The sequence below is a fragment of the Eulemur rufifrons genome, chromosome 16 (genome assembly GCF_041146395.1).
Source record: "Eulemur rufifrons isolate Redbay chromosome 16, OSU_ERuf_1, whole genome shotgun sequence".
In the NCBI taxonomy this organism is placed as follows: Eukaryota; Metazoa; Chordata; class Mammalia; order Primates; family Lemuridae; genus Eulemur; species Eulemur rufifrons.
The window spans coordinates 17486087-17514068 of NC_090998.1; the positions used below are offsets into that span (position 1 = coordinate 17486087).

General features: G+C 35.8%; 1 protein-coding gene and 1 pseudogene across 6 annotated transcripts in view; one reads left to right on the forward strand and one right to left on the reverse strand.

The window, feature by feature from the left end:
* Positions 1-27982, forward strand: part of PIK3C2G (phosphatidylinositol-4-phosphate 3-kinase catalytic subunit type 2 gamma) — a 372544-nt gene that overhangs the window by 175488 nt on the left and 169074 nt on the right. For 5 of the 6 annotated variants that reach the window (XM_069491534.1, XM_069491533.1, XM_069491536.1 and 2 more), the window contains one exon: positions 1441-1535. The exons of the other annotated variant lie outside the window; for it this stretch is intronic. In XM_069491534.1, coding sequence (XP_069347635.1) covers positions 1441-1535 — 95 coding nt within the window. The remainder of the gene's footprint in view (positions 1-1440; positions 1536-27982) is intronic. 6 annotated transcript variants of the gene reach the window in all.
* Positions 14144-14819, reverse strand: LOC138396709 (pleckstrin homology domain-containing family A member 3 pseudogene; annotated as a pseudogene).

Here is a 27982-nt window from a genome sequence, read left to right on the forward strand (position 1 = left end):
ACCAAGAAGTTACTGCAAACCAGTTCATAATGATGTGGTATACACCAGAAAAGTTGTCTACATTCTATATGGTGAGGCAGGATTTGGGGGGAAGTTGCTCCAGTGGACAGAGTAAAGCAGGAAGTTTTGAAGCAAGAGAAGCAATTTCAGAGCACCAAATATTAATAGTTATCAGGCTCAAGATGAAATAATGGATCAGACATCTCAAAAGACAATCATAAATACAAATTCTGAAATGTACCTCCTGCTCATATGCCCATATGATATTCTTGCTATTAGGACATAAATAAAACCCATGAGCTAGTCAGCCCAGCATTAGAAAGTAAGTGAAGGAAGGCCATGCCTGCAGCTTAGGACAATGCACATTATGGTCTTCCTACCTTCGGACAGCATCAGGAGTTGGTGCAAATTTCCTGAAATCATCTTCAGCATACTCACACCTTAGGAATTTATAAACTTTCCCATCCTTGAGGATGGTTAGCATACTGAGGTGTGTCTTCACGTGTGTGTTTGACTGGGTAATGTGCCCATTTTTTTTCTGCTGTCTGTACTGTGGTATAAAGACTGGCTTAAACTCTCAAACTGTGTGTGTGTGTGTGTGTGTGTGTGTGTGAGAGAGAGAGAGAGAGAGAGAAATTTAAACGGTTTATTGAAGATAACTGAAAATAAAACCTTTGACAGTCAAGCAGGGATGAGCATTGTTATGAAGAGAGCCTGGTTTTCATTCTCACATATTCAGATTCCTGGGATGATGATGGCAACCCAGGGCTAGACTGCTGCCAGGGAAGTCCCTACAGAGGGAAGGTGGAGGTCTGAATTAGGTCCCTAAGGATATTAAGGGATGCCATTAGTTTCTATGTTTTCTACCAGGTTAAGTGTCCTAGAAAACCTAAGAGAGTTGTTCACAGTGGAGATTAGGGAAAGGATTTGGGAATGGGGTATGGTGGTAACAGTCAGCTTTGAAACTTTAAGCAAAGATTCAAGGCCTGCAGGTTAATACTGATACACCAGCTGGTCGTTTCTATAAAGGCTTTGGGTGTGCATTGATTTCATCTCCAAATGGGAAGAAATATCTATTGTCTAATAGTAACAGTTTTTATAATCCAAGGACATTGTTCATGACATTACTTTTTGGGCCAGGATTCCCCCTCAGGCTGTGGTTGAACTCCACACACAATCTGCCCTTATTTATTATCCTGCAATCCTAAAGCATAAACAAGGACAGGAAGCAAGGACTACATAAACCCAAATTATGTAATGTATGTGTTCTATGTTATTGGTTATATACCAACTAATAAAGCCATTGATATATTACTATTAGCATTTTGTTAAAATGTGCATGCTGTTTCCCCTGGACTTTCTCAAGCCTTTTAAGTCCCTCTGTATTCTGCTCCAATTTTCATATTGAGAATAAAAAAGTAATGATGTCTCTTACTTCAGGCTGTCAAGTTTGAATGGAACCTTGAAAGTCCTTTAGTGCAACTCCTACTACACCGCTCGTTGCAAAGCATCCAGGTTGCCCATCGTCTTTACTGGTAAGATCAAAACAGGTTAGGATGCTTTTTAAATTGTCAGCTTTTCTGCAGAACAGCTTTAGAAAAAGAAGAAGCCTTCCTTACTTTGTAACTGATACAAACTGTGAGTTAAAATTAAGCCAATTTCAAGACTTTGTGAAAGCTATTGTCATTTAAGAGAATAATTTGTCATCATTTATGAAATCTTTCTTTTGGAACATTGCTACTGTTAAACATCAGGTTAAATCTAACCAGAATTTTAAATCTTAACAATGCCTTTCTTGTAGCTTTAAATCATAAGCAATTTGTATATCTATTCCTTGAAGATTTCAATGTAAGATCTAGTTATAATAGTGAATATTTTGAAAGAACATGTGCTTTGAAAGTACTTTCTGTGCAATATTAGTTATAAACAATGGAATCTGAAGGCCAATGTATACTCTTTCTGTTGAAAATTCCTAGAGCACTAAACTTTTCCCAAAGCATAAATGTGGAATATTATTAGTAGAGAAATAAGACTTATTTAAAAGATATCAAAATTCCCATCATAACCTACTCTGGATCTTATTGAACCTGATGTTCTTCGCATGCTGTTTTTCCTACTTTTTTTATTACTAACCTCATAGATTCAATTTCAGTTTCATAGCACAAAATTCTAATAATTACAAGTCTCCATGACCTAATGGTAAAATTAAATCTATTTTTTTAAAAAAAATGTACTGGAGGATAAATCACCTGGCAGAAATTGCTGACACTATGGAACATTATCATATACAAATTTATGTAAAGGAGAGCTGTGTTTTACATGGATATGTTATGTTCATTCAATGTGCTACTCATATACCTTATTATTAATTTGACCTGGACAGTTTTTTCTTGGGATATTTCTGCTCTCTGCTGCTTGGTGGTAGCAACTATAAGGATCGGATTTGTAGGATAATACTATATATTTCCCTGCCTGTGAGTTGCTGCAATTCCTAGTTTCTCTCTCTCTCTCTCTTTTTTTTTTTTTTTTTTTTGTTAAGCCTTTCTGAAGTATTTATTTTCTCTGATATTTTTATTTTTTTTTAATTTCAAAATATTAAGGGGGTACAAATGTTTTTGTTACATACATAGCTTTTATAATGCTTTACTCAGAACTATAAGTGTGCCCATTACCCAAACAGTGGTCATTGTACCCTGTTTTTACCCCTCCTTCTCTCCTCTCACAATCTTTCTTGATTTCCAACAACCTTTACTTCTTTCTGTGCCCATCAATTTGTTCCAAATTATTACAGAGTACATGTAGTGTTTGTTTTTCCATTATTGAGATACTTCACTTAAGATAATGATCTCCAGGTTCATCCAAATTACTGCAGACATTAATTCATTTCCTTTTGGGTCTGGGTAGTACTCCATGGTGTGTGTGTGTGTGTGTGTGTGTGTATATGTATGTGTGTGTGTGTATATATAGGTATACACCAAAACATATATATATGGTATCTTGTTAATCCACTCATGAATTGGTGGGCACTTGGGTTGATTCCACATCTTTGCAATTGTGAATCATGCTGCAATAAACATTACAGTATGCGTGTCTTTTTGATAAAATGACTTCTTTTCCTTTGGGTACATACCCAGTATTGGGGTTGCTGGATCTAATGGTAGGTTTACTTTTAGTTCTTTGAGGAATCTCCATAGTGTCTTCCATAGAGGTTGTACTAATTTGCAGTTCCACCAACAGTGTATGAGTGTTCCTTTCACTCTGCATCTACACTAGCATCTATTTTTTTTTTTTTTTTTGGACTTTTTAGTAATAGCCATTCTAACAGGGATAAGGAGATATAGCATTGTATTTTTAATTTACATTTCCCTGATGATTAGTGAAATTGAACATTTTGTCATATGTTTTTGGCCATTTATCTTCTTTAGAAAAGCTTCTGTTCAAGTCTTTTCCCCAGCTTTTAATGGGGTGGTTTGTTTTTTACTTGCTGATTTGTTAAAGTTCTTTGTAGATTCTGGATATTAACCCTTTATCAGATGTATAGTTTGAGAATATTTTTTTCCCATTCTGTAGGTTGTCTATTTCCTTTGCTGTGCAGAAGTTTTTAATTTAATCAAGTCACGTTTATTTATTTTTGTTGTTGCTGTAATTGATCTTAGTCATAAATTTTTTGCCTAGGCCAAGATCCAGAAGAGTTTTTCCCATATTTGCTTCTAGAATTGTTATGGTTTTATGCCTTACATTTAAGTCTTTTATCCATCTTGGGTTAATTGCTGTGAGTGGTAAAAAATAGGGGTGCTGTTTCATTCTTCTGCATGTGGCTATCCAATTATCCCAGTGCCATTTATTGAATAGGGCTTCTTTTCCCCAAGTGTATGTTGTTGTCTGTTTTGTCAAATCAGTTGGTTGTAGGTAGATGGCTTTAATCTGGGTTCTCTGTTCTGTTCCATTGGTCTATGTCTCTACTTTTGTACCAACACCATGCTGTTTTGGTTACTATAGCACACAATGGGTGGAAAGCAATATGGCACCCATCATCTCAGCTTGGATCTGTGGTGACAGGAAGCCACCCCAAGGGGACTGGAAGCCTGGTGGTCTGTCCTCAAGAAGCTCCCAGTTCACTGACGGCAGCAGCTTTTGGGCTCATGAGGGTAGAAAGGCTCTCCAGCAGCTCGGGAGCCTGCTGACTGCCCAAGGTGTGAGGGAGGGAGAAACAAACCCCCACCTGCCCTTTCCACTGGGCTCTGAGCTTCTTGGGATTGTCTGTACCAATATTTTCTCCTTCTGGTTCTCCTCTGTAACTTCTTCCTGTGGAATCTCTGGTAAGTTCTGGCACATTTCCCTCAGAATTACACCTGATCTATGGTTTTGTTTTTGTTTTTGTTTTCAGTCTCAAACTTTTCCTTTTTACTTAGACAATTTGACAGCCAATGTCTCTGGTCAACCGTCTTCCTCCCTTCCTCTAGATCTATCTTTTGTCCTCATCAATGTATGACAGACATCCTTTAGTTACTTCACCTGCAGGTTAGGAACGTTATTAGAAAAATAGTAAGTTGATATCATGTTGGAGTATCATGTTTTTCTGCTTCAAGAAATGTTACCCATATTGATATCATTCTTCCCATGAAAATGTCTCTAGCATTTCATAGCAAAGAAGAGACACAAGGAGCTCATCAGGGACTAATGTTTGAATTGCTGCTCATATTCATTTTAAATGCCTAATTTAAAAAGCAGAACATTTCCTCTGATATGTTACCATAATACATATCAGATACATTGAATAGCACTGGGCCCTTCACTGAATAGACTCTTATCAAAACTCCATTTGAATAGAGTCTTAGACTCTTCAGTTTTTCAAACAGCTACTATGGTGCTAAGAAAAGTTAAGTGGATACACTTTGTGGTGTTCTGTCATACTAAAGCTAGGACTCCATTAAACTCAGTGTTCATTTCCCTTAAAACATTATTTCTTTTTTACGTGAATTACTAAAATGATAGTATATTAAAAACTAGCATGACCAGATAATGATCTTGGTTTTAATATTTGAACCAAAATATAAAACAAAAGTAAATAAAGTATAAAAAGTATTTTAAAAGATAATTCTTCAAAATACATATTAAAAATAGAATAAAATATGAAAGATTTATCCTAACCAATTACTGATTGTTGTAATACTTGTGCCACCTTATTAAGTTCTTCATCTGCCAAAGTGCTATGAAAGGTGAAATGCTTTGAAAGGCAACAATGAGTGCACTGAAAGTTGTAATCAGTGTTACACTTGCAAGTTCATATAAATACAATTATTTATCTCTTGCCAAAGGGATTAGGAGCAAAACCTTTCTGCACATTGACATAATTCTCACCCTTATGGGGAAAAAAACCAATAATAGGGCCCATTTCTCCTCTCACTGATTCAAGAAGAGAGGTAAGATAGAAAGAATAGAAAAGAATATAAATTATAAATGAACTGCTTATTTTTGAGCATTATGTTTGTAAGAATACAAAAAAGGGAAATGAAAACGAGGAGGGGGACTTTAAAATACCTACATCCTTTTAAAACAAATAAAAAGGAAGAAACAGGCAACATTCAGTAAGCATGAGATAATATTATTTATATTTAAAACATATTTCAGGGTTAAAAATAGCTGAAGCCTAGTATCATGTTTAGAGAGTGAGTATTTCTGCACAAAATGTTTCAGTTATAACTTTAAAAATGCAGCTCAGATCCTTTATGATTGACTAAAAAGTAAATACCCAAATTCTCTTTCCTTCAAAAAAGAAAATCAAGTCAAATCAATGCTCTGTAACCAAAAAAAAAAAAGAGCTAGGAATCCATCAGTCATCAGTTTAAAGATTTTTTTTTCACATGGATGAGTTACTATAGAATAGCTTTAGAAAAAATAGAAAAATCTTCCTCAGATTCAATATATTCAACACTGAACTCAATATCCTGTCCTCCTCACCCAGGTCTTGAAGTCTTCTGGGTCTTTTATCCCCACCATGACCAATTATTCACCAAGCCCCATAACTCTGAACATCCTAGACAGCTCTCCCCACTCCACTACTTCCACCTGCTGCTGTCACTGATCAGAAGGTTGCCTGTACAGATACTGAACATTAAATAAATAACATTAGAATGAAAACCATCTTGACTGCCTGGGATCACTGTGGGCAGAGTTTCTGAGATGAGAAATTGATGTGGAGTTACTGTGAGTCTCCTCTATTGCAAGAGTGAATGTAGGATGAGTAGCTCCTGTTTTTCAAGGAAAGGTGGTTTGGATGTGGAAGGTTTACCTCTATGTTTGCATCTTAAAAGGTGGCTATACATGAGAACCATTACATTTTGGGCTCCTACTTAGGAGGCCTCTCCCCTCGTCATGTAATGATTCATTATAGAAGCTTAAACTCACTGCCCCTTTCCATAGAAAACAATTTAAATGCTAGTGAGGTATTGAATTGAATGGTAGCCCTCAAAAAGGCATATCCACACCCTAACCCCAGAAACCTGCGAATGTGATCTTATTTAGAAAAAGGGTCTTTGAAGTTGGAATTAAGTTAAAGATCTTCAGAATAGAGCACCCTGGATTAACAGGATGGGCTCTGAGTCCAGTGGCAAGTGACCTCATGAGAGGCAGAAGAGAAGACACACACACACACACACACACACATACACGCAGTGAGGAGGTCATGTGACCGTGGAGGTATTGACTAGAATGATGCAGCCCTAAGACAAGGAATGCCTGGAGCCACTAAAGTTGGAAGAAACAAGGAAGTTTTTCCCTCTAGACCCTTGGGAGGGAGCCTAGCCTTGCCAACACCTTGATTTCAAACTTCTGGTCTCTAGAACTATGAGAATAAATTTCTGTTGTTTAAGCCACCAGTTTGTGGTAATTAGTTATGGAGGCCACAGGAAACTAATATTAATACAAAGGACTTTATGAAGGTCCCTCACTAGATTGGCTGACATGTCACATCATCCAAGAAGCTTTCTCTGACCCTCTCCCCTGCACCATCTGGAATTGAGTGCTGCTCCCACGTCGTATCCCATGTATACTCTGCCGGACACCACACCACACTCCCTTAACACCCCTATTGTCCTGTCCACGCCCCCTCCTAGTCCACAGAGAGGGTGAAGATAGCAATCATGTCACACTCTGCAGCATACTAATCCTGCCACTGTGTCTGAAGCTCAGTAGATACTCAAAAAATGTTTTTAAAATGATAAATCTGTAGAAGTGCATTTAAAGTCATCTATGTTTTCACACACAGCACTGGGATTCCCATGGTACTCATGGAATATGAAACTACTGGCTTCCCTGAGGCACATTAACAGGCACTGCTGGTGCAAGAGCCCGGCTGCTGTGCTGACTGCTGACCAACTACTGCCTTTCTCTGGAGAACTATCCTCCCCTTACAAGGCCACCTGGCCTGGGAGGTGGGCAATCTCTAAAGTATAATTTATATTCCAAAGCCTCCCCATGGATCGGATCAAAGGTAGACTTCACCTGAGACTTCCTCCTTGTCAGTTCCTTCCCCTTCCCCATAATTCCTCCGTTACTCCCTCAAAGGACTTTTCCTGAAGAGCACCTCTTCAGCAAATCACAAGCACCAAGACTCTCGTCTCATACCCTGTTCTAGGGAACCTACCAAAGATAAGCATCTCTTATTAAAGATAAAGAATTTAAATATGTGTTTTTAGAAATGGGAGCATCAGTATGTATGAGACATGTCATAGACAGAACAGTAATATCACAGTCTTTCCCACTCCTACTGCTATGTCCATTTGAATGGACTCCAGGAGAGAACTCATTTGAATCAAAATCCCTATGGCAGGCAGCCATTTTATAACATGGCTCCTTTATAAAGTGTTACTCAAGACACATACTACAAAAATCCCTTCAAAGTGTTCCTTTCAAGTATAAGTGTCCCCTTCAAATTGTGGGGACAGCCTGAGGTGAAGCTCCCATGTGCAAGCTCTATCAGTGCGGGAATTTTCTTTTTGTTTTATTCACTATGTATTAATATAACAAGAGCGTAGTACTTGGCACTTTATGGACATTCAATAAACTACCATTGAATGAATGAATAGGTTTAAGTTGCCTAAGCCCAGAGGTGTACATGCAGACTTGTGTCAGAAGGGGGCAGAAGAGAGCTTCAGAGGTCAAGCAAGGGGGGGCTGGGCTAAAGCAATTCCAAGAGGTTGACCCAATCAGGCAATGGATATCACTAGTGAACTAAAAACTGGAGGAAAAGGCGAGCAGCAGTCAGGAACCAATCAAATCAGGAATTAGGGCCAAAGAACAAGTTGACACAGCAGTGTCTGCTGGACCACTTGGGAGACCCATGGAATGAATTAAGGTTGAGTTATGAATTAACTCATGAATTAATGAGTTAAAGTTGTCTCCGGCAGTACAAGGCACCTTCACATATCCTGTGAGGTTTAATATGCTACCCATAAAATTGAGATGATGCAGAATCTGCCCATTCATTTTGTTTTGACAATATTCCCTAAATTTTTTCTTATCTAGAATTTTGGAGCAATTTCTCAAATCAGGAACTAGTTTAAATGAAGCAAAACAATGTGGAAATCTTGTGTCATGTGATTTGAAGTTACATATATACCTCTGGCCCCCTCTCCAAGATATATCTCCCCTGAGGCCTGAAATTCTCCTTTGCAAGTCATTCCTTGAGGTCAAGGGTTCCCTTACAGCCATTCTCTTTTAATATGAAAAAATATATATTTAGAACATAATGCCTACGATGAATTAATTTATCCTTTGTTCATTTATGTGATGAACATTGAGATGCTAGACACTGTTGAACTATTAAGGATAAAACAATGTATGGTCTTTGCCTCAAAGAAGCTCAAGGGCTAACATCTCAGCATCCAGGCAGCAGGAAAGAACCCACTGGCTATGTGGCAGGGACAGAGGAGAAGGAGGGACCTGAAAAAATTCTCTCCATTTTACAGTTTTGGCTATGACTTATTCCAAATAAAAGCAGAGAGACCGGACATCAAGTGAATAAAAAAACCTATGTGCTCTCATTCTGTCAGTTTTAAATACGGAAAAAGGCTTACAAATGAATACACACAGGAGGTAAATGCTCTCTCTTTCTGCTTTGATGTCTGGAACACTCCCTGAAGCAAGAGTAAAGGGCTGAACTTCAGAGAGCTAGCACAGTGTAACAGAGCACACGTGACGCAGAATCAATAGGAGGCTTTAAAGCCTCAGCCCTTAACCTTCGAGAATCATTATATTGCTACTAATTCACCTTTTTACCTTAACAATGTAATAAATAATGAATTGTTCCTTCATTTTTTGCAAGAGAAAGACATGTCTCACTGTCATGTATTTTATTTTTTATTTTTTATTTTGTATTTTTTATTTATTTATTTTTTTGAGACAGGGTCTCTCCCTCGGTCTCCCTGGCCAAAGTGCAGTGATGTCATCATAGCTCACTGCAACCCCAAATTCCTAGGTTCAAGTGATCATCCTTCCTCATCCTCCTGAGTGGCTGAGACTACAGGCGAACACCACCACGCCCAGCTAATTTTTCTATTTTTTTGTACAGACAGGGTCTTGCTGGGGCTGGTCTCTAACTCCTGGCCTCAAGCCATCCTCCCACCTCAGCTTCCCAAAGTGCTAGGATTACAGGCATGAACCATTGCGGGCGGCCTTGTCATTTAATATTGATCTGCTATAATTATCTTTCACCCTTTTGTTCTCAGAAAAGTGTACCCCCGGGAGAATCCCTACATTAAGCAACTCACTTAACCTAACAATACTTGTTCTCTACCCCAAGCAACCTGAATAAAAGGGACAGATATTGGAAGAATGTTTCCTCTTTACATCATAATCTGTAAAAGCCATTAGCCCAGTTTTCTAGTTAAGGCATAACACAGGAACAATTGTTTTTGTCTGTTTTATTTCTATTTTATGTGATAGAGGTTTTATGTAGTTCCTTTAATAAAAAGATTTTTTGAAGCACCATACAAGTTTTGAAATATTTTTTAATGTCATTTAAGTCTTTTTACTGCTGTTACGTATGTATAAAAATAGCATCTTATACAAAGTTCTCCCACAAATCAGCGCAAAATGCAAAAACAGCTTCACCTGAAATGTATCTTTTGTTTAAACTATTTTTCTTTCAAATTCTTCTATTTTGTTAAAAAAAAAAAGTGAAGAATTGTGAAAATGAACATTTTGGATACACATACTAACCTCAAATTTGAAGCTCAGACCTAGTCTAGCCTTTGGGAATTGAGCTTCCTAATCCACTTTCTAGCTATTTTTCATTATAATGGCCACATGCACTTACATCACTGCTTCCTTAGACAGCAATCTGGTTTTTCTATAACAGTGTTAGTACCCCACTGTCAGAGTTTATGCGAGGGATTTGGGTTAAGTCTTCGAAAAACAGCATTTAGTGCTTAATTATTCATTGTTTCTCAATCAGACTAGCTTTGCTCTATCCTACAAAATATATGGTCAACAAAAAGACATTCTGTTTAGAAATTATTCTTTTCTATAAATAATTGAATTTTCCATCCAAAATGAATACACTAACAGATATTCATAGAGTTACAGGATTTTGAAGTCAAATGGGACTTTAGGGATTATCTGTTATCCCAGACAGGTATTTCAACAAGTTATGTGATTTATCCTATGCAAATTGTCTAGCTGGTTAAAGAATCAAGATTGAAATATTTTTTCATGACATCTCATGCCCCATTCAGGTCTCTTTCTAATTCAACATCTACTTACAAAAAAAGTATAATTTAAAGAATTCAAAAATGTTTTTTCTATCAATAAGTAGAAATTCATGCAAGTACTGAAAGAGTGGCTTTTTGTTTTAACTTGAAAGCAAAACCAAAATAAATATTAATATCCCAAATTGAGATCTTTATATCTAATGTCTCAAAAATTTTTTCATTAGTTGTTTATGTGATGCATGGTACTATCAGTTATAAATGCTAATTAATAGGTATGTACAATAAGCTCTAATAAAATTGCATCTTTGAAGGAGTTTTGAAATGGACAGATGTTTCCAAAATCTTTCTTTTGTAGTACCTGATTTCATATTTAAAACACTAAATTTGCTGTCCTAGTTTTACTACTGAACCACGAGTAACAAGAGAGCAGTCACTAAACAATTTACTTAGTAGACTCAATGTATACTTACTTTTCAGTACATATTTTATAAAACCAAGACTTTTCCAGTTTTCTTAAAAACACTATTTAATGAAGTAACTAGTAATATGCTAATACAATTAAGTCTGCCCATTTCAGAATTATTAGACTACGAGATAAAATGTATTCTTTCTTAACATGACTTGGCAAGTGAAATTCATGATCTCCACCTGCCGATCTCCCACCCCATCTTTTAAGGCTTTCTATATCCAAATATAGTCTTTTTCTATTCTCAAGTAGTTACTCAAATTTTCAGAGGTCTTTCATGCCCTGATGACTGCATGTGGTGTTTCCCAGCTGCTTGAAATGCAGTTGTTCCCTTGTCTACATAAAATCCTTTAGGACTCAATTCAAGTTTTTATCCTCTTTGAAGATGCCTTTGATTGTAGCCCTTGTACACACCTCCAATATGGTTATTAACATATTGCATACATTTGTTTCTTTCATGGTTTTCCTTCACTTGAAGATGCTTTGGGCTGCAAGTAACCAAAAACTGTCATTCAACTCATTTAAAATGATATGAAAAATTAATTATCTCACATAACAAGTTCTTTACTGAAGTGGTTCCAGAGCCGCTTATTGCAGCAGCTCACTGATGTTGTCATAACCCAGTTTCTTTTCATCTTCCTTCTGTGCCATCCTTAGTGTGTTGACTTGTCCTTAGTCCCATTCACATCATTATTACAAGAAGATGGACACAGTTGGTATCACATCCATACATGACACCATGCAGCAAGAGAAAAGGGATGTCACTTCCTCGGCAAGAACAATTTTGCCATAAACCCCATGGCCGAGTTAACATCTCATATTATTTGCCAGAATTGGGTCCCATGTCATCCTTCATCAGTCACCCGGTCAGAGAGCAATCAGATGACTCAACTTATCTGACTGGTTTAGAATATTCAGAATTTTTCTCTAAACTGGTCATCTTCCTTTAAGGTTTTGATATGTGAACAAAAACAGATTCTTTTTGCAGATGTGACCAGGAGAGTAGATTTGGTATAGGTAAACCCTGTGTCTTCGTACCTAGACTGTGACGAGGGGACTTAACCAACCATCCTTAACACAGAACATTGTACATAGCACCTGTGATAGGTGCTCAGTCAATACCTATTGAATGAATAAAACATAATCACACCACATGCACTTGTACTGCCTACAGATTAACTTGTCTTTACTGTACTTAAAACAGCAGATAATCAGAACAAGTCACGTTACCCTAGATGTATAGTGTTGGCTCGTGATATGCTCATAATAATTTCTGCTCTTCTTAGAAGATAGATTCCCTAGCTCTCTGGAATTGAGGCAAGTTAAGTTAAATGACCTACAGAATAATATGATGCTCTGAAATAAGAGGTTTTGAAGAGGTATCAACCGTTATGCTGATCAGGTCCATAGTATGAAGTGCTTTTTTACTAACTTGACCATGCTGTTTCTTAACACCCTGCTTGAGAGTGAAAGACAACATCTAGAGATTTGGTAAAAAGTGTGTTATGAGGAGGCCTTGCCAAGCAGCCACTTACCATCTTTTGAAATACAATTTTCTGTATTGAGATTCTGTCTCTATGAGCATTGGGGAATTACTGAACAGTTTCTGATTTTCTCTGGCTTCCCTATTCTACAATTTTGTTTTATTTTTCTGGGCTGTGAAGATTCAGAGTTCTTTGTGTTTTATATCAGTTAATGAGTAAGCCCTGTATTTTTGGATTCTATTTTACTTTTTCATCTTTGCTTTTCAAAAGACCACTCTTTGAAAAACTTTTAAAATATTTTTTGAATGCAAAACCAAATGTTAAACACATGATTAATCAAAAGCACCAAATCAGTTTGTTTAAAATGCTCCCCATCTGAAACCTTGGACAAAACCCATCACCACAAAGTGAATTAAAAAAAAACACATTTCGAGGCAAACACTGACAGTAGGTATGGGCAGGCACTACCAAAAAATGCTATTTGTTCTTTAATTAAATAATGCCATTTTCAGGTGATATAGAGCAATCACCTTGACAGAATTCTTTTTTTTTTTGTATAAATATTCATAAATAAAAATGTGTCTAGATATTCTAAAGAGCTGCAAATAATACTTTACAACAGAGTTTAATCTCTATTTTAGGGAAAAAAACACTAAAATGAAGAGGATTCCATCGAAAGTTGTTTATTTCTCTGGTGTAAGTGAGCAAGGTCGCTATAATGTCAACCTCTTTTCTAGAACAATATAAAGAACAGTATATACACATCTTAAATTTGGCAGGTCACAAAGGTTAGGATTCAATCATCTTTTGATAAAACAAGACGATAAATAAGTAAAAATGAAATATTTTAATCCAACAGTTCACATTTATGAATCAGTAGTGTCAGCTTCACATATGAAGGACAGTACAGTCGAGTTGTTTAAAAATGCTCAATAGGTCATGGTATTTGGACTAAAGATATTTGGAATATTAACTGTTTCCTTTTTGGTTAAAGGCATACAATACAATCACCATCAAGTTGCTATTGTAACTTATCTTTAGCTGAGCTAAAGTGCCCATTTGGTCCATGGCACTATTTACATATATCACACTTCTGTCAAACTGAAACCTCATAAGATTTCATGTTTATAAGCTACAGTACACACTGACCAAGCTGTCAGGCCCTCACAGTTTTTTAGAAAAATATCTACATCTATCCTTATGGATATCAAAATGTTACATCACCCTTTGTTTTTAAAAATCATGCACATTCATACTGTAAAGTTATTAGGAAAACATACTTGCAAACTATATAAAGTACATGTATTTGTTTGTTTTACCATATTCTCTAAACTGCAGAGAAATCCTGCGTAAAGGGAAAAATTACTCCCTAGAACAAGAGTTTAATTACAGCAGGTTTTGCATAGCAATACTTTGAGAAGTTGGACACTTTAGTTTCTTCAGAAAAAGAAGGATAGAAGAGGATCCTCCTATTCAAATTTTTATTGTAGCGTAAGTTTGCTTTCTTCGGGAGTGGTTACTGATGCCAAGTCTCCATTAAGTGTGTTTCTTGAACAGTGAACAAGTCTATCTAAGTCTTCAAGAGGAATTTCATTACAACAGTCTGTATCTAAGTAGGTTCTTCGTCATGGCTGGAAGAGGTGAAGTGTAGACACTGGTTCTTTTATAGCAGCGGTTCCCAACCTTCTTGGCACCAGGGACTGGTTTCATGGAAGACGATTTTTCGACAAATAGGGGGCGGGGACAGCAGAGCTCTGCAGCCTGGTCCCTAACAGGCCACGTACTAGTTCTAGTCTGTGGCCCAGGGGCTGTGGACTGTAGTTTTATATTAATAGAGTGGCTACTCCTTTCTGAAGTGCAAGAACCAGGGTGATTGACAAAATTCTTTTCCATTTGAACAGGAGAATGTGACACAGTAGAAACTAAGAGATCTGGATGGGGCAGTTGAAACATCTCAGGTTTAAGCTTGGCGTTGGCTCTGTTCACGTACTCCTCAAGCTCTGTGATGAAGGTATTACACGTGTCGCTAAGCAGAGAAGAGGCTTCATTTATGTTCTCTGTGCTGGGAGGCGAATGATTCTCATCATGGTGATCAAATTCCTGGATCGTATCAACTTGCTGCATTAGGAGGTCACAGTAGTGGAGAAGTTCAGACATTTTAGTTTCTAGAGACTCACTGGTTTCACTTATTTCTTTTTCTTTCTTAGTCCTCTAATCAGTCAAACATGCCCTGAAGCTCCCCAGAGCAGCCAGCCACCTCTGTCTTGCAGCTGCATTCGCCGGCTTCGTGTAGAAATGCTGCTGTCCTGGAATGATTAATTCCATTCTCGCGTTGCCTGCTGAATGGACTTTAATTTCACCAACTGCTGTCTTTATACTTCCTTTCCTCCTTTTGCAAACATCATCCTGCGAATCATAGTAGGATAGGATTCCATTATCTAAAACAAACCAACAGGGCTGCCAACCTGTGAGATAGTTGATCTTGTCCAGAACCCTTCCTATGCTTCAAAGCCCCACAGTAGGCATCCTCCCAGCCCGGTGCTGACCACAGTGCTGGGGTAGGCACGGACCCTCGAATTTTTTTACTTTCAATTATTATGGGTACATAATAATTGTGTATATTTATGAGGTACATGTGATGTTTTGATACAGGCATACAATGCAATGTGTGATGATTTAATCAGGGAAATTGGCATATCCATCACCTAAAGAATTTATTATTTCTTTGTGTTAGGAACTTTCCAATTCTATTCTTTTAGTTATTTTAAAATATACAATAAATTATTGTTAACTATAGTCACCCTGTTGTGCTACTGAACACTAGATTTTATTCATTCTCTCTAACTGTTGGATAGAGATTTTTCTTGCCTTTCTTCCAATTCAATTTTCTATTTCATTCCTGTGCACTTGATGTAGTTACAAGAGAAAGACTGTTACTTTCTTGTTCCTTGTCTGGAGAACTTCATATGTGTTGCTTTTCTTGCAACAAAACCCAGATTTGGATATTTCAATCAAATACTTGTCACATTTAATAACTTAGAGTTCTCATACTTGTTTTGGTATGTACAATTCATTTTTGACCAATGAAGAATGAACAGTTTGCACAAATAGCAGCTTGTCTTCAGAGTTGACAGTCCGCCTGACACACTAAGCACACTTGACAGAATGTCAAGCAATTGCTGTATCTTGCTTGAGTTCAGTCATCTGAAATTGCTAAAGGGAGGAATCTTACTGTACATGACACTTTTCTTTCTAAATTGGGCACTGTGCACATGTTTCTGAAAGTGTGGTAAATGTCATTAATTTACCGAAATGGTGGAACTTCTACTGTTTTCTTCCAAGTAAAATTTGGCATCATTTTTAAAGAGACTGCTGCTCAATAAACTGTTGACATAAACCGATAGATGACACTGAAAATCTCACAAGGCAATCTAGCGCTTCAATTGCTGGATGTTGTAGGTATGACTGCCCAAGTAGTTTAGTAGAGTTCAGTGAACAGAGGCAGGGCAGTGCTCAGGAAGTATATTGAGGAAAGAGTATTATGTGAGTCATCCGTTTTTTCATTCATTTATTTATTCGTCAAGTTTTTACTGAGTGCCTATCATGCACATAGTTTGTAGCTCTTTTGTGGAAGGGATGGAAAATATGAACAAATTTATATAACAAACATGGGTTAAATAATACGATTTTTTTAAAGACTTCTAGCTCTTTCAGGAAGTTACCACAGATGGTAGTGTCAATAAGTTAATTTTAAACATTTCATTTAACGATTTTCAAGTCCTCTTTGGGCTACAAACTCAAATTCAATGTATTTATTCACAATTATTTACCCTTATATATAGTTGTGCCAAATGTCTAGAGAACCCCTTTCCAGGATCAAGGAATTTCAGGAACTGAATTGGTGACTTGATGGCATATTTTATTATCTTTTCTCTACTATAAAGAATGGAATTCTAAGGTTTATCCACTCTACTATGGCTCTGACTTGGAAAGTCTTACAAAGAATTCTAATCATCTAACTTTCTGCTTTCAATACTCTTTCTTGTCCTGACGATATTGCCTTGCAGTAGATATAGTGTAGCTAACACTAGATACTGTACTAGTCACCTCAAATATTATTTCATTAATTGAGATAACATTTCTGTTTCTTCATTTTTCAGATGAAAAAATTAATGCTCAGAGAAGGTGGGTATACAAAGCTATTGAGGAGAAGAGCTAAAACTGATTCTATGTACTATACATTAGGACTCATCAATCCACTTAAATATTATGAAAGCTATAACAATAACAATAAAAGGCAGAATGATATAATGGTAAGAGAATAGGATGTGGAGAAAACTATGCTTGAGTGAAAATTGCAATCAAGCTTCTATTAGCTGTGTGGTCTTGGAAAAATTACTTAACCTCTCTGGTCAATATCATTACCGATAAAAGAAATATAATTATTCTTAACAGTTATTGTTGAAATTAATTTATATTTTTATAAATTATGTATCTTTAGTAAACTCAAAGAATATACTTTGGGAGTCAATTATAAATAAATATAATTTATTTAACAGTATGTTAAATTATATAAAGATGTATATGTTACCTCTATGTCATGTATCTTTAGTACATCCAAAGAATATATTTTGTGAATCATTTAGAAAGGATAAGATGTATCACTAAAGTTCCAGTCCTCAAAGTTATGTCACAAATTAATAATAATGTGCAATTCAGACCTTGAATTCCTGATATTCGACTCCTCCTTCCTACCGTGGCTCTTTGTTTGCCTTATCCTACTTGTAAATTTATGATTAAAGTTTAATAGTAAAGTTTGAAATGGATAAAAGTGGTAGTAGAAAAATCACTGTATAAACAGACTAGTTTACAGACCTGCTGAGAAAAGTAACTTGAAACACTCTAAGTGTCAGAACAAATTGGGAATAGGTGTGTTATTTATTGTCAGAGAAATTTAACAGACAGAAATCTAGCAACATTCACAGATTTCCTGTTGGAAATGTACATGTTTTTACATTTCAACAGCCAACATCTATCTCACATCACTCATCTGCCTGCTTATTCAATGTAGAACAAGAAAATACGAGGAAAATTTTTCATTAATCCCTTGGTTCTTTGAAAGGGTTATAACTGTGAACTACAAATGCAAAACTGTACTCACTCAAAGATTGGGGAACTTAAAAGGCAAAGAACTTGAAGAACTCCTTACAAAAGCAACAGAATAGATCACTGAGGTTGCTCATCCAAGCTAGGAAAGCCCTGTAGCAAAGACAATGTGAGAAAGGTAGTAAATCACTGAGACATCTAATACAATGAGGAAGAAAACATAATTGGTGCTTATCTTGGTTTTTCCATTATTTAGCCATAATTTTAAATCTTGAATGATTTCTTCGTTTGGTCTAAAGTGTTTATAATAAACTTTATTACTGAGCATGTGACTACGTGGGATACTCTGTTCTCAAGGTATAGTAATGTCATTTATCCAGGTTTCACTTTCAGGGTCATGGTTAGTGATGTCTTCCAGTTTGACAGTTGGTTAATGATAAGTGGGGAGTGAATGTTTCTCCTTTCTCTTTTCTTTACCCAAGATTCCTAGCAATGACTGTCCTTAAGAAGGCATTTGCTATTTCTGTAAATACATTAAAGTTAGGTTCAATTGGGTGCTTCAATCTCTATATGACACTGTACCCAACATTTTTGATATTTTATCTTGAAAGCAACTGGTGATCTCAGCTAGGACACGTCAAACTTTTTTGGTCTGGGCAATTTACTTAAACTCTCTTAACCTCCAACTCCTCATTTGCAAAAGAATGAAAATAATAATGATACCTCAGCCGGGTATGGTGGCTCCTGCCTGTAATCCTAGCACTCTGGGAGACCGAGGCGGGAGGATCGCTCAAGGTCAGGAGTTCAAGACCAGCCTGAGCAAGAGCGAGACCCCATCTCTACTAAAAATAAGGAGAAATTAGCTGGACAACTAAAAATATATAGAAAAAATTAGCCGGGCATGGTGGCGCATGCCTGTAGTTCCACCTACTTGGGAGGCTGAGGCAGAAGGATCGCTTAAGCCCAGGATTTTGATGTTGGTGTGAGCTAGGTTGACACCATGGCACTCTAGCCCAGGCAACAGAGTGAGACTCTGTCTCCAAAAAAAAAAAAAAAATAGTAATAATAATACCTACCCAAAGTACCTAGCATTGCACCTGACACCTGTAGTTACTCCATAAATACATGTTGAACAGTCAATAATTGAAAGAATTGAGATATTTTTGAGGATGAAATAACATAAAATTATGTATTGAAGCTGCCTTATACAGCTTCTAGTCTTAACAAACATCACTTGTTTGTCAGCTTTCCCTTCTTTCTCTTTCTTATTTTTTATTTTTAAATCAAATTATGATACTTCATTTGTTGGAGGATAGTTTGGGAGTATTTTGATTAGCTCTTCCCAACTGAAGCATATTATCAGATAAATGGGCATAAATCTACAACTCTTGTCTAACTCATACATTTCACGACATCTGAGTGTAAGTGGCAAAGCCATGTGAGTGGGAAAACTTCTAGGTCAACATTCCTAATGTTTCTCACCAACCCAATCTTGCCACCATTATGAATAGTTGCATTTCTAAATGGGTGATTCAATTAGAAACCCAAACCTTATAAGCCCTTAACATCCTCTTATAGCAGTAAACTTTAGTGCCTTCCCACTTCAGCAACCTCTTTCCATGGATACATATTAAATCTTATCATCACTAGAAATGGATCCTCAACTGAAGTTTTAAACTCAGAAATCTGATGTATTAATGCTTTTACATTCTGGCTTTACTATTCACTATAAAGTGTCAACAGAAACTCCAGCCTCGACTTCTGCCTGTTTTGTGGGCTTATCAGACCACTCATAGTTTGAATTACTTTCCTATAAAATTTCCTAGCTACTCATTTATGTATCTGGGCTAATTTATTTTATCACCTTCTGTAACTAACAAGTCACTCATAAAATTGTTCATGAAGCAGTACCTCCCTCTCTACCTCTACTAAATCCTTAGCTCAGGACATTATGATTTCCTTACTGCTAGTATTACTGTTTATTACTTTCCCAGTTCAAATCTCTATTCATACCACTTCATCTTCCATATCACTTAAAACTAAATAATGATTCTGCAATGTCTATAGTACAAAGATCAAATTCATTAATCCTACACTATATATAATGACCCACAGGATAAGTTTTATTTTATTATTAATTGGTTTCAAATCAACCAGTTTGTTTTTAACACACGGAAGTGTTGTCATCCTCTTAGATGATAGGGTGATAGTTAATAGTTTGGGATCTACCTCACTGTACAGGGATGCAAACCTGGTTCTGTTATTTACTAGGTATCTGACTTTATGCAAGATACTTAATTTTTATAACCCATTTTCTCAGGCATTATAAATTAGAATAATAATAACATTTAGTTGCAGAGGATTGTTGTGAGAATTAATGTAATGTGGGAACATAGAGTTGGATAGCAGTGTGATACAGAGAATCAAACCAGGAGAGAGGCAGGATATCTTTGCAAGAGTTGTGTGAGTTGTGATCCTATCCCGTAGGAATAACTTATTAACTAAACAAATATTTATTGTGCACCTTCTATGAGTTAGGCCATGTTGTAGTCTTCAGGAATATAGCAATGAACAAAACAGACAAACATCCCAGTATTCGCAGATGATATTTGTATTTCTGTGATATCAGTTGTAGTAGGTCCTTCTTCGTTTCTGAATGACCTTATTTGGGTCCTTTCTGTACCATTCCTGGTTAATCTAGCAAGAGGTTAATCAATTTTGTTTATCTTTTCAAAGAAACCACTTTTTATTTCATTGATCATTCATATTTTTTTGTTGTTGTTGTTCTCCATTTCATTTAGCTCTGCTCTGACCTTAGTTATTTCTTTTCTTTTGCTGGCTTTGGGTTTGGTTTGCTCTTCCTTTTCCAGTTCCTTGAGACATGTCATTAGACTGTTAATTTGTGACTTTTATGTCTTTTTGATGTAGGCATTTAAGGATATAAATTTTCCCCTTAGGACTGCTTTTGCTGAATTCCATACATTTTAGTAGCTTGTATCCACTTTCTCACTCAGCTCAATGAAGTCTTTGATTTCCATCTTAATTTCATTTTGGCCCAATAATTGTTCAGTAGCAGGTTGTTTAATTTCCATAACTTTGTGTAGAATTGAGTGTTTCTTTTGGAATGATTACTAGTTTTATTCCATTGTGAATATTACAAAAATCTCTCTGCCCTTAAACTTAAAAACATAGAGGAAATAGACAAATTCCTGGAAGCACACAACCTCCCAAGACTCAGTCAGGAAGAAATAGAACTCCTGAATAGACCAATAACAAGCAATTCAGTAGCAGGTTGTTTAATTTCCATAACTTTATGTAGAATTGAGTGTTTCTTTTGGAGTGATTACTAGTTTTATTCCATTGTGAATATTACAAAAATCTCTCTGCCCTTAAACTTAAAAACATAGAGGAAATAGACAAATTCCTGGAAGCACACAACCTCCCAAGACTCAGTCAGAAAGAAATAGAACTCCTGAATAACAAGCAATGAGATTGAACAGTGATAAAAAATCTTCCAACAAAAAAAAAAGTCCCAGGTGAGATGCATTCACAGCTGAATTTTACCAGACCTACAAAGAAGAGCTGATACCCACACTGCAAAAATTATTCCATAATATCAAAAAGGAGGGAATCCTCCCCAACTCATTCTACAAAGCTAGTATCACCTTAATACCAAAGCGAGGAAAGAACACAACAAAAAAAACAAAACTACAGATCAATATTCCTTATGAAAATAGATACAGAAATCCTCAATAAAATATTATCAAATTGAATTCAACAGCACATCAAAAAAATAATCCACCATGACCAAGTGGGCTTCATCCCAGGGATGCAAGAATGGTTCAGCATATGTAAATCTATAAATGTGATTAAACACATAAACAGAAGCAAAAACAAAGATCCTATGATAATCTCAATAGATGTAGAAAAAGCATTTGAAAAACTTCAGCACCATTTCATGATTAAAAAACCACAACAAACTAGGTGTAGAAGGAATATATCTAAAGATTATACAAACCATATATGACAAACCCACAGCCAACATCATACTGAATGGGGAAAACTTGAAAGCATTCCCAGTAAGAACTGGAACAAGACAAGTGTGCCCACTGTCACTACTTCTATTCAACATAGTGCTAGAAGTCCTCACCAGAGCAATCAGGTAAGAGACAGAAAGAGAGGGTATCCAAATTGAGAAAGAGGAGGTCAAACTATTGCTTTTGGCTGACAATATGATTTTATATCTAGACAACCCCAAAGACCCCACCAAGAGACTCCTAGAATTGATAAATAAATTCAACAAAGTTTTAGGTTACAAAATCAACGTACACAAATCAGTAGCATTCCTATATACCAAAAACAGTCCAGCTGAGAGTAAAGTCAAAGATCCAGTACCATTCACAATAGCTACAAAGAAAATAAAATACCTAGAAATATACTTAACCAAGGAGGTGAAAGATCTCCACAGAAAGAACCATGAAACACCAAGGAAAGAATTTGCAGACAACACAAGCAAATGGAAAATCATATCATGCTCATGGATCAGTAGAATCAACATTGTTAAAAATGTCCGTATTACCCAAAGTGATTTACAGATTTAATGCAATCCCCATCAAAAAACCAATGCCATATTTCACAGATCTAGAAAAATAATTCCATGCTTCGTTTGGAGCTATGAAAGAGCCTGAATAGCTAAAACAATCTTAAGAAAAAAGAACAAATCTGGAATCATAACATTACCAGACTTCAAACTATGTTACAAGGTTATAGGCCAGGCGCGGTGGCTCACGCCTGTAATCCTAGCACTCTGGGAGGCCGAGGTGGGCGGATCCTTTGAGCTCAGGAGTTCGAGACCAGCCTGAGCAAGAGCGAGACCCCATCTCTACTAAAAATAGAAAGAAATTATATGGACAGCTAAAAATATATATAGAAAAAATTAGCCGGGCATGGTGGTGCATGCCTGTAGTCCCAGCTACTCGGGAGGCTGAGGCAGGAGGATCCCTTGAGCTCAGGAGTTTGAGGTTGCTGTGAGCTAGGCTGACGCCACGGCACTCACTCTAGCCTGGGCAACAGAGTGAGACTCTGTCTCAAAAAAAAAAAAAAAAAAAAAAAAAAGGTTATAGTAACCAAAACAGCATGGTATTGACACAAAAATAGAGACATTGACCAATGGAACAGAACAGAATACCCAGATATAAAACCATCCACATACAGCCAATGGATCTTTGACAAAACAGACAATATACACTGGGGAAAAGAAGCCCTATTCAATAAATGGTGCTGGGAAAATTGGATAGCCACATGCAGAAGAATTAAGCAGGATCCATAGCTCTCATCATTCACAAATATTAATTCAAGATGAATAAAAGACTTTGATTTAAAGCATAAAACCATACTAATTCCAGAAGAAATTATCGGAAAAACTCTTCTATATATTGACCTCGGCAAAGAATTTATGAAGAAGACCCCAATGGCAATCACAGCAACAAGAAAAATAAATTAATTAAATTAAAAACTTCTGTACAGCTAAGAAAATAATAAACATAGCAAATAGACAACCTACAGAATGGGATAAACTATTTGCAAGCTATACATCTGATACAGTACTAATATCCAGAATCTACAAAGAATTCAAGCAAATCAACAAGAAAAAAAAAAAAACAACCTCATTAAGGAGTGAGGAAAAGACATGAACAGAAGCTTTTCAACAGAAGATAGACAAATATGAAGAAATGCTCAACATCACTAATTATTAGGGAAATGCAAATTACAGCCACTATGAGATATCATCTTATCCCAGTTAGAATGGCTTTTATTAAAAAGTCCAAAAACAATAGATGCTGGCATGGATGCAGAGAGAAAGGAATGCTTATACACTGGCATGGATGCAGAGGGAAAGGAATGTTGATTGGACTACATATTAGTACAACCGCTATGGAAAACAGTATGGAATTTCCTTAAAGAACTACAAGTAAACCTACCATTTGATCTAGCAATCCCACTACTGGGTATTTACTCAAAGGAAAAGAACTCATTTTATCAAAAAGACACCCACACTTGAATGTTTATTGCAGCACAATTCACAATTCCAAAGATGTGGAATCAACCTGAGTGCCCATCAATTTATGAGTGGATTAACAAAATGTGATATATGTATACTATGGAATACTAACTCAGCCATGAGGAAGGATGATTTAATGCCTTTTGTAACAATTTGGGTGAAACTGGAAAGCATTATCCTAAGTGAAGTATCTCAAGAGTGGAAAAACAAACACCACATGTACTCACTATTAAATTGGAACTAACTGATGAGCACACATGTGCACAGCAGGAAGTAAAACTCAGTGGAAACCTAGGAGAGGGAAGAGGAGAGAAGGGGAAGGGCAAAAACCTACCTAATGGGTACAATAAATACTTTGGGTGATGGGCACACTTATAGCTCTGACTCTAGCATTACAAAAGCAATCCAGGTAACCAAAAATATTTATACCCATTTAAGATTTTGAAATAAAAAGAAGAAAAGAATCTATTAAAGTTTACCACACATACAAGAAAAATATCTTTTAAAATATACTGATAAGAAAAATGGAATAGAGAAGGCATCATTGATGAGACAAAATAAAGTGGGAGAATTTCTGGTGCAAAGTCCTTGAGTAATGATAGAACTTGAGATCTATAATACAAGGAGATTGGGACACATAGTCTATAGACACTAAGAGGAGAAAATGAAGTGGCAGGTGGGTACTTGTGGTTGGTGGTTCTTTATGGAGTGAGGTAAACAAGGTCATCTTTTGATGACTGACTGTGTCTGGCCTGTTTATTTTCTGTATGCAACAAACTCAAAATCATTTACAGTAATAAGGAAGTTTGAAATTTTCCAATGAGACAACAAAGGACAAATCAGTGAAGCAGATAACAAAGATAAAATAAAGGTATGAGAACACTATGCCAAAGACGGATGTATATCCAGGAGACACAAATGCCAATTTCAGCAATGTGGATCATTCTTCTTAAAACCCTGATTTAACTGTTCTTTAAGCTTCATTTTCTTTTAATTTCCTACTTCTATCTGTGCATTTTATTATTCAAATGAAGCTATAATAATGTAAAACTTTAAAAATAAAATTTTAATTCAGTAGTGGGACTGAATACCAGTTTCCATTAAGGAGATTAAAAAAATTAACCCAGTTTTAGCAGCACTTAAGATTTGCACTATAGTAGTTTAAAAACATCAAATTCAAATTTAATGTAGTACAATATATTTTTGTTTAATATTATACATAAATGAAAGGTATATTGAAATGAATGGTCACTACTGCTTTGCTTTAATTGACAGTATGAACTCCCAAACTATGAGAAATAACTGTCTTTATCTCACTCAGAGACATTTAGTGATACTCATTGAGTGTGGAATGCTATAAAATATACATTGGACTAATATTAAAAACATAAGTATTATTACCTGCCCTCAAAAAGTTTACTTTCTCTCTTAGGAAAATAGGAAAAAATATAAACAAGTGATTAAATCTGGAATAATGAAAGAATATTCATAAAGCAACAGTATAATAATGGCAAGATAATTACAATAACCCTCAAGGGAAGAAAAATACAAATGTCTTTAGAGTTAGGTGAGATCAGTTAAGGTAAATTTTTGGAAGAGAGGTTTTGAGACAGCATTTTAAGGAGGTTATGGATAAGGGTGAGCTTAGAAGTTTCCAAGAACAAACTCACAAAGAGACAGAGAGGCAGAAATGAGAAAGGAGTAGCCATATTAAGTTGCTGAAACAGGGTTCATTGTAAGAATGAACAAAAGAAAGAATACCAAGTTATAACATTATAATTCTTCAGATATTACCAACATTCATAACTGGTCAAACTATTTAGGCATACATGTTTTAAAATGATAAGAAAAGATATTCATCATTCTGTGCCTACCATTTTCAAATAGATTTGAGTTAGATGGGAATTATGCAGGCTATAAGTTCTTCTGTATGGTCAATGTCCTCGTTTTTATTCCAGAATGACTACCTGGAACCTAAACTGATCTTACAAATTCAGAAATAGAATTAGTATTCAGAAACCAAAAGGGTGCCTGTGTGTCTGTGTGTGTGTGTATATGTGCATATAATTCTTTTCATGAGTAATAAAAGGAAGTATATACAAATATATTTATTTTTTTACTTTTGTGCAATGTTATATGAATGTATTGTACTTTTACTTTACATGAAATTATGGCTTGAGAAAAGCTTTTGTTCATTTCACAGAACATAGGAAATGAAGAAAAAACATTTATTCTGCTGTATCCTTGTTTACAGAAACCTCTGGAAAAAATATAATGTCTATTCTTTTGTTTCTTTAATCATTGGAAACGTTTTCTATAGGTAACATTGGAAATGCTATAGTCAAAAGTTGAAATTTTGGTTAAAAACAAAGAAAAGAGCAAAACCGGGGCAGAAAAAAACAGAAAATTATTTCATGGCAAGAGTGATACTATGATTATAACAAGAAAATGGAGAATTGGTAAATCAAAAAGTGTAACTACTAAAGTCTATCCCTCATCTTTCACCATTTAATAATTCTGATAATTGTTGTATATGCCACCTCTAATCATTTAAACATAAGGAAGATCTAAGGATTCCTTTAAAATAGGATGGCAAAGTTTTTATTGGAAGCATTTCAGGGTATAATAACCTTCCCCTTGACACCTAAGAGCTGTTTACACAGTTGCCACTTCAGCTTTCCCAACTCATAGAGCAGCATATAACTATGCAAATATTCACTCCAGGCCTGACTCCCACTCATAACTTTCAAGTGTATTGAGTGCATTGCATTTGATAGGAAACAAATATTGGCTTTCTTGTTGTCCATCGGAGAGTGCCAAAGCACTATTGCTCTCACAAAATGAATACATAAATGAATCAATGAATAAAAAAGCTCTCATTCCAACAAAATCTGTACACCTATTGTCCTCCAAACACATTACGAGGCATCTTGCCTCTGTGACATCATGTTTGACATTCAATCCCTCCTCCTGGAAGGACCACCCCTCTCTTTACCTCCTGAGTCATATACTTCCATAATCCCATAACCAGTATGAAGTCTTACTTGGACAACTTCAATCTCGAGAATTGTTGACTCAGCTAAAACCCTGTATCACACTTTGTCCTTATCAATCATTAGGTATTTATGTTTTTAGTCTTGTAAGTATGTTTGCATCTTATGAATTCTCACACTTACCCTAATACATTTGGCAAATACTCCTCAGTATTTTTACTGAATTGGGGCTGTAAAATCAGGCAGATCACAAATGTGATGGTGATTCTGGCATTTCCTTGCTGTATAATCTTAAATTCCTGAACTTCAGTTTCCACAGTGCATAAGAATAAGGATAATAATGACTATTTTCTGTATATAATAACTAGTCAATAAATGATTACATAGTAACTTAATAAATTAGTTTCTTACTGAAAAGAGTTGATATACAACATTTTGATTTATTAAAAAGTCATTAATCAATCTGCTGTTGCTTCTGCTGATGACAATGACAAATGTGACAATCATAACAACTATTTTTTCTTTCATTCTTTTTCTTTACTTGAACTGATTTGAACTTTTATCCAACACAACCTGGAGGTTTTTACTTATTCCTTCTATTAAAAATATTTCTCTGAGTACACCTATTTTGGCCAAAACCCAAAGAACTCATTCAGGTTACGTTCTGAGTTTAATATGTTCATAAGCATTCTCTAGCACGGTGGATGTCTTTTTATGATTTTCATATAATTAAGATCAAAATTATCTTTATTCATAATAAAAATTACATGATAATACCAAAAAATATTTCCAAATAATATTAATGAAACAGAATAGAAAGTCCAGAAATGCACCCAATTATCTTTGAGAATTTAGATTTAAAAAAAGAATTAATTTCAAATCAGTGGAGAAAAGATAGATTATTTAACAAATAGTGTTTGGATAGCCAGATGAGGGAAAAAAGCTGTATCCACACTAGCACAATATACTAAAGTAAATTCCAAATGTATCAAAGATTTACAAGAGAGAGAAGAGAGAGAGAGAGAGAGAAAATGGAAGTATTAGAAGAAAAAAGTGAATTTTTTTTTATAATTAGGAAAAGACTTTTAATAAATCAAAGTGTTACATATAAACTCCTTTCAGTGGTAAGAAACTAATTTCTAAAGTTACTATGTAACCCC